Here is a 7,366-nt window from a genome sequence, read left to right on the forward strand (position 1 = left end):
CATGAAATGAATTGACAGCTCGTCTTACCAACATCATTTTGTCAAGGGATCGAGATGAATTTAAATAGAGCTTAAACCAAAATGGAAAATTTACGGTTAGCTCTTTGTATAGGGCCCTGGTGCAAGGTGATGAACCAATCCATAAGAGTAAAATATGGAAATTAAAGCTACCGTTAAAAATTAAAATATTCTTTTGGTATTTACACAAATAGGTTCTTTTAAAAAAAGATAACCTAAGAAAAAGGTAATGGTTTGGAGACGAGAAGTGTTGTTTTTTGTTAAAAATCTGAGACAATTAAGCACCTCTTCATTGATTGCCGTTTTGCATGTTCTGCATGGCTAATAGTCCAGGTACCATCAAATATTTACCAACCGTGAAGTGTTCAAAATATGCTTGAAAACTGGCTTTAGGGTCTTAGTAAAAATATGAAAGGCTATATAATGGAAGTGACAACCATACTTTGTTGGGTGCTATGGCTAATCAGGAATGGTATAGTCTTTAACAAGAAGAAATATATTTCTCTTTTGTAGGTTATTTTTATTTGTACACACTGGGTTCGTTTATGGTGGTTACTATGGCATGTACGAGGCTGGAGCGGGCGGCCAATGAGCTACTTACCTAATTTGGATGACAGTCTAGACTCTGCACTTAAGATTAAACATAATAACTTTAGTAGAGGAGATGCATTTTTCTTATTAATCTCTCCCTAATATGGGTCCTATGTAAGTTTTGGTGCCTTAGTGAGTGGTTATATGCATCTCGGTGATGCAGAGGCTAGGGATAAATTCTTGTACGGTTAATCAGCTTGATGTCATGATAAGAATTAATAAACCTCCCTTTTCAAAAGAAAAAAACTCCACCACAATATTTTTTGCGATTTCCATCCATCATTGGGAAAAAGCAACATTATGGAGACTAAAATCATATGTACATAGAAAATAAATTAATTGCAATATAAATGAAAACCTGCAATGTAAGGAAATATAAGAGTAGCAAATATAAACTTAATGTTTATAGATACACCCCAGAACAGAAATTTCAATTCTCAAAATGCATCTTCTTTCAGAATGAAGGTATAATGTTCTCCTAGCTGACCCTAGCAATTTTGTCAAGTATCAACCAACATCAAATTACCATCAACTTTCCCATCTTTAGGAAATTCTTCTGCACTGCAGCATTCAGTGAGCACTGGAAAATGGCATAAAAGAATAACCGGCACATCAACTTTTTTTACTCCAACATCATTCTTTTTTGTTCTTTCACATAGCGAGCACTGGATGGGGCAAATAGACTAACCTCGGCTGCAGGGACCCCATTCCGCCCAATGGACTTGTGTGAAATGAAAAACTGCGCTGAGCTCTTCCAATCCGGCGTCGGTGAAGAGGTCCAGGCCTGGACTTTTTTTTTATTTTATCTTTTTTAAAATTAATATTTTAATAATAATTCATCAAAACCTAAATTTTCAAAAACTAGCCCTTTTTATTATGCCAAAGTGTCTGACGTGACTCCCCAACTTAGTCGCGCCATATTCATTGGTGTGACCAAAGTGACTATATTGATGAAAACCCCAGTGCTTTTACACGTAGGTTCGACGTGACAGCATGAGTCATGCCAAATTGGTTGGCTGACTGGGTGAACAGTATTTTCGCGGATGAACAGTGTTTTCTGCGGTTTCAATTATTCTCTTTTCGCTTTCTCTATTTGAGCAGTGGGGTTATCATACTCTAACATTCATGAAACTTTTTCTGTATGTCCTATAATTCATGATGAATCTATTTTAAAAGGATTCACCTCGATACCACATCTAGGTTTTAAAATAAAAACTCCAAAAATGGTTACTTTTAGAAATTCTAGTATTTTTAAGGCCTCAAATAAATTCCCAAAAATCTTAGAAAATTCACTAATATTCCTATCATGTGGCGTAATAATTTCTAAAATTATTTCCAACCCTAAGTTACTTGGTGAAAAAGTGAGTTCCTTTGCAATGCTCTCTAAATAATTAGCAATTATGTTCGATTTTTCTCAAAATTTTGCCAGCGCTTAATGCAACATGTACAGGTCCTATTTGCAAACATGCACATCCAATAGAGTCGTAGAATTTGAATTATTCAATTTCGAATGTTGGTATATGTTACAATTTGTTCTATAACAATAATACTTAGGTGACTTGTAGAGCCAAAAAGAATTACCATTTACGGTCTAAACCATACCAAATTTATTGTATGGATAGTTCAGAATATGTTTTAGTCAAAACACACACATGATTTTTAGGAAGACTAATTAACTTTAAATTGCGCATGTTCAAACATAGCTAAGTGCTATGGCTACCCACAGCCTTTGAGACTACATGGTAAATTAAGCATTTTAAAACGTACATTTAAATTAGGAAATAATTTCTAATTTTGTTGAAAGTAGGCAATTGATAACATTAATGTTCTTAGGTTTAAGCCATGAGATATGTTCATTAAGAATCTATACACAATTTAGGTTATATTGAATGAAACAGTGGTAACCATTATCCATGAGTAGTTTAATTGTGGATTGGAATGAGCCTTCCGATGGTGATTACACGACAGAGCTTTTAGCATGAAATGGCAACACATCTGTCGTGACAAGATTATCCGAATATATTCTTGATGACAAACCAGAAAAGGTCCATAGACTTGATTTTGTACTATTGGACCAAGAGGTATCCACAAACATTAGGTACTTTAGAAAAAATAAAAGAGTATACATCATTTACAATAATTTTCTATGCAAATGCATAGGGAAATACAATGGATGCTCAAGTGCCACAACACCATGTAGATCAATTCAAGCCACACCTTAGAGAAGGAGTTGTATATTTTATAAAGTTTTTCCAAGTGTTCCCAGGTAAGAATAATTATCGAGCAGTTGACCACATATATATGATAAAATTCACAGGTCACACTAAGGTAATTGAATTCCCTGGTGCTTCTCCAACGTTCCCCAAGTATGCATATACTCTAGCATCCTTTGATACATTAAGGACCAGAATTGATTACACTAGAGACATGTCAGGTAACTATATATTCATTTATATATTACATCTACTATTCCTAATATACATTTTATCTATTGTAATACCATCATATAACTTTAATAAAATAACATATAATCTAACATTATACAGACACAATAGGACAAGAGGTCTCTATTGAACCTGCTACAACAACTTATGTCAAAGGTATTAAGAAGACAATACGACACCTCTACATTTCGGATGGCAGGTATAACTACATAAAATAACTTATTGTAATTTATATACCAATCTTTACTCTTTTTCATTTATTCTTTCTCTTTAGTCTAATTATTTAAAGTTTATTAATCTTCCTAAAAAATCATATGTGTGGTTTGGCTAAAACATATTCTGAACTAGCCATACAATAAATTTGGTATGGTTTAGACCACAAATGGCAATTCTTTTTGGCTCCACAAGTCACCTAAATATTATTGTTATAGAACAAATTGTAACATATACCAACATTCGAAATTGAATAATTCAAATTCTACGAATCTATTGTGCATGTTTGCAAATAGGACCTGTACATGTTGCATAAAGCACTGGAAAATTTTTGAGAAAAATCGAATATAATTGCTAATTATTTAGAGGGCGTTTACAAGGCTAAATAGTATGAAATGATAAAAATGCATATAAATGGAGCATTGCAAAGGAACTCACTTTTTCACCAAGTAACCTAGGGTTAGAAATAATTTTACAAATTATTAAGCCACATGATAAGAATATTAGTGAATTTTCTCAGATTTTTGGGAATTTATTTGAGGCCTTAAAAAATACTAGAATTTCTAAAAGTAACCATTTTTGGAGTTTTTTTATTTTAAAACCTAGATGGGGGGGGTATTGAGGTGAATTCTTTTAAAACGGATTCATCATGAATTATAGGATATACAGAAAAAGTTTTATAAATTTTAGAGTACGACAACTCTACTGCTCAAATAGAGAAAGCGAAAAGAGAACCATTGAAACCGCAGAAAACACTGTTCATCAACAAGAATACTGTTCACCATAGTCACACCAACCAATTTGGCGTGACTAGGCTGCCACATCGAACCCACGTGTAAAGGCACCGAGATTTCCACCAACGTGGCCACTTTGGTCACGCCAATGAATATGGCGTGACTAAGTTGGGGAGTCACGCCAGACACTTTGGCGTGACAAAAGGGGCTAGTTTCTGAAAATTTAGGTTTCGACGGGCTATTATTAAAATATTAATTTTAAAAAGGCTAAAATAAAAAAAAGTCCCAGGCCTGGCGGTTGGTCATTGGTGAGCGCATCTTAGGACGATGGCGAGTGGATCTGGTGGTGACGGAGTCGAGAACAGCAGCGAGGAGGACGCGAACTAATGACGCCATTTCCAGTACTGCCATGTATCGTCGGGGCGGCCGTTGGCGAGGCAGGTGACCTGCGCGATGAGGAAGGTGCACTCTTTCTCCCTGTAGGCGGGGAGGAATGAGGTGTCGAAGACCCAGGGGAGGCAACCCGGAGACGTTGTAGACGTCGGCGTCACGGTAGACATAGTAGACGATGTAGAGCTCGGTGATGGTGCGGACGTCCTTGTTGTACATGAAGAGGGCGAGGAGGAAGAAGCCAGCGACGAGGGTCGTGACCGGGGAGCGTCGGGCCATGGCGAGAAGGGAGCGCGCGGAGGAGTGGAGGAGGCCCAGGGGGGCGGGACTTGGTAGAAGGTGGCGGATCAGAGGATGAAGTGGAGCGATGGGTTGCCCATGGCGGCTGGAGACGTGCAGGAGCTGGTGCGGTTGGCAAGGATGGTAGCCCTCCATCTCAGCGGCGGTAGGGGCGTCGATCTCCCGGCCGTGGCTGCCTAGTCGCTTGTCGAGTTTGGAGGTGCCGTGCAGCACCTCAAAACCGATCGCCGCGAGTGAACCATGCATCTATTGAAATGAATGGAGATGAATTATTAAATAAAAGAAGACTTTAATATGAAAAATAAATAATAGTATTTTTAAAAGAAAATTAAGATTTAATTTTGTACTATAACGGTTCGATCAATGCAGATGTACGATAGAGATCGTCTACATCTGTTATAATAGGTAAAATTAGGGGTAGAAATGGATGGCAGAAAATCCGAATTATCTGATATCCGTATCCGTTAAAATATGAATATGGATATCCGTATCCGTATTCGTTTCTGAAATGGATACTAAAATGGATATATCTGAATCTCGTGATTCAAATATGGATATCCGAATTCGAGATATATCTGATTCGTATCCGTATCCGCCAACTAGGGAACTAAATTTTGCTAAAGTTTTAGAAATTTCAGATATGAACGAAATTCCAACCCAATCAAATTGGAACAAATTTCATCAAATTTCAGTTAAATTTGATCAAAAATTTAAATTTCCAACATGAATTTTGAACAAAATTTCTAAAATTCCGGCCCGATCAAATTAGAACAAATTTCAGTCGAATTTTATCAAATTTCAATCAATTTTTTTCAAAAATTTAAATTTTCGACCTGAATTTCGAAGATCGAGTAGATATCCGAATGCGGATTCGTATTCGAACTATCAGATTCGTATTCGTATTCGAGGATATCCGGATCCGTATTCGCATTCGGATTAAAATATGGTAAATCGTACTATCCGAATTCGATTTTATACGTATTCGATCCGTTTTCATCCCTATGTAAAATATACAGGTATATAAATTTATTTATTTTTGCTTGTGCACGCAGAAAAGGACTTTGGAGGGTATGGACTTGCTGATTCTACTGATCCTGGGGCGTGACGTGGACGGATGAGATTAACTTGGCTTTGTAATCCAACGTAGATTAGCCAGCCGATGCGACCGAGGAAGAGGAATCAGCATCCCGGAAGGAAGCGTCAAAACGGCGGGCGTCTTTGGCGGGAGAAATGGCGCGCGGTGAGCTTTCCTCGGTGCCGCCGCTCCACATTCCAGTCCACTCCACCGGTACACGACATGAGCTCGCAATCTCTCTATAAATAAGCAAACCGAGCAAGCAAATCTCCTCCCCACCCCATTCTCACCGTCTCTCCCCGTTCCAAAGAAGCCAGCATCGGCGCCGGCGCAGTAGCCATCGGCTCAAATCGATCCATCCATGGCTCCCACGATCCCACGATTCTTGCCTTCCTCCCGCCGGCGCCCCACCACCGCGGTCATCACCATCTCCTCGTCCTCGTCCTCATCGTCCTCCTCCTGCTCCTGCGCTGAGTCCGTGCACGAAGTCATCGTCATCCTGTCCTCCTCGTCGTCTTCGTCCGCCAAGTCCGTCCGATCCGTCGTCGTCGCCCCAGCCTCATCCGGCGGCGGCGGCGGCGACGAAGCCACGAGCCGGCCGAAGAGGAAGGCGCGGTACCAGTGCTGGGACCTCGACGATGAGCTCAAGGTCCTCGCCACCATCGCCGACCTCCGCAAGGACAACTTGGGCGCATTCCCCCAGGCCTCGTGGCTCTTCGAGGCGCTCGGCGACGGACGCTTGCTCCGCCGCCGCGGTGTGGGTGTCATGGAACTCTCCCAGAAGGTGTACCAACTCAAGTTGAAATTCCAGAAGGCCATCGCGAAGGTCGCAGCCAACGGCGGCGTCAGGCGCCTGCGCAAGCACCGCAACAGGGCGATCTACGAGATATCCAAGGAGGTGTGGCCGGACCTGCTGCTGGACGCCAACATCGCCGCACCCCACAAGGCCAATGCCGCCCGCCGCCGCAAACGAGCATCACGCAGCCGTGCCAGGGTCCGCTTCTGATGGGCATCACCATGTTCGTTCACGCGCATCATGTCTTGTGAGGTGCTGCGCTGCCGCCAAAATCTCGATCCTTGCCCAGTTCATATATATGTATATCACTAGGTGTGGTGTGACCCAACTAATATACATATGCAGCAGCAGAGCTTAATCGACAAATTGTCAAAACAGCTAGCTTGCCAGTTATTAGTTACTGCTAATGTTGTAGTCTGTTTTGTGCTCTTCTGTTATATAGTCTAGTACCCTAGCGATCTAGTCTCTCTGATGTGTCAAGTATCTGGCATGTATGTAACTATGTATATATCAAGTTATATGAAGTTATGAACTAGTATCTTGGCTATCAACAATCTTGTCCACTCTCTTGTTTATCTTCTTCTTTGCTGTTCAGTGAACTTATTGTGTTGATTCCTGTGTCTCCAATTCAAAATCCCTCTCCTAAGGGAATTCAATTTAGTAGCGCTCTCCAAGGTAAGTTCAATTTGGCAATGATGACGCTTGAGAGATCAATCTGTAATTGTTTTAGGGACCTGCTCTCTTATTCTCTTATTTTGGCTTCCTTGCGGAGAATTGAGATGCCTATTTCAAGCCATCTTGTCGG

At 40.4% G+C, this 7,366-nt stretch overlaps 1 protein-coding gene across 1 annotated transcript; it reads left to right on the top strand.

Moving 5' to 3' along the window:
- The first annotated feature begins 6,062 nt into the window (after positions 1-6,062).
- Positions 6,063-6,771, top strand: LOC133901540 (uncharacterized). Its single transcript, XM_062342886.1, has one exon. It carries the CDS (start codon positions 6,127-6,129, stop codon positions 6,769-6,771), a length of 645 nt encoding a protein of 214 aa, XP_062198870.1. The 5' UTR covers positions 6,063-6,126.
- Positions 6,772-7,366: the final 595 nt, after the last annotated feature.

Source organism: Phragmites australis, chromosome 20 (assembly GCF_958298935.1).
Source record: "Phragmites australis chromosome 20, lpPhrAust1.1, whole genome shotgun sequence".
Lineage (NCBI taxonomy): Eukaryota > Viridiplantae > Streptophyta > Magnoliopsida > Poales > Poaceae > Phragmites > Phragmites australis.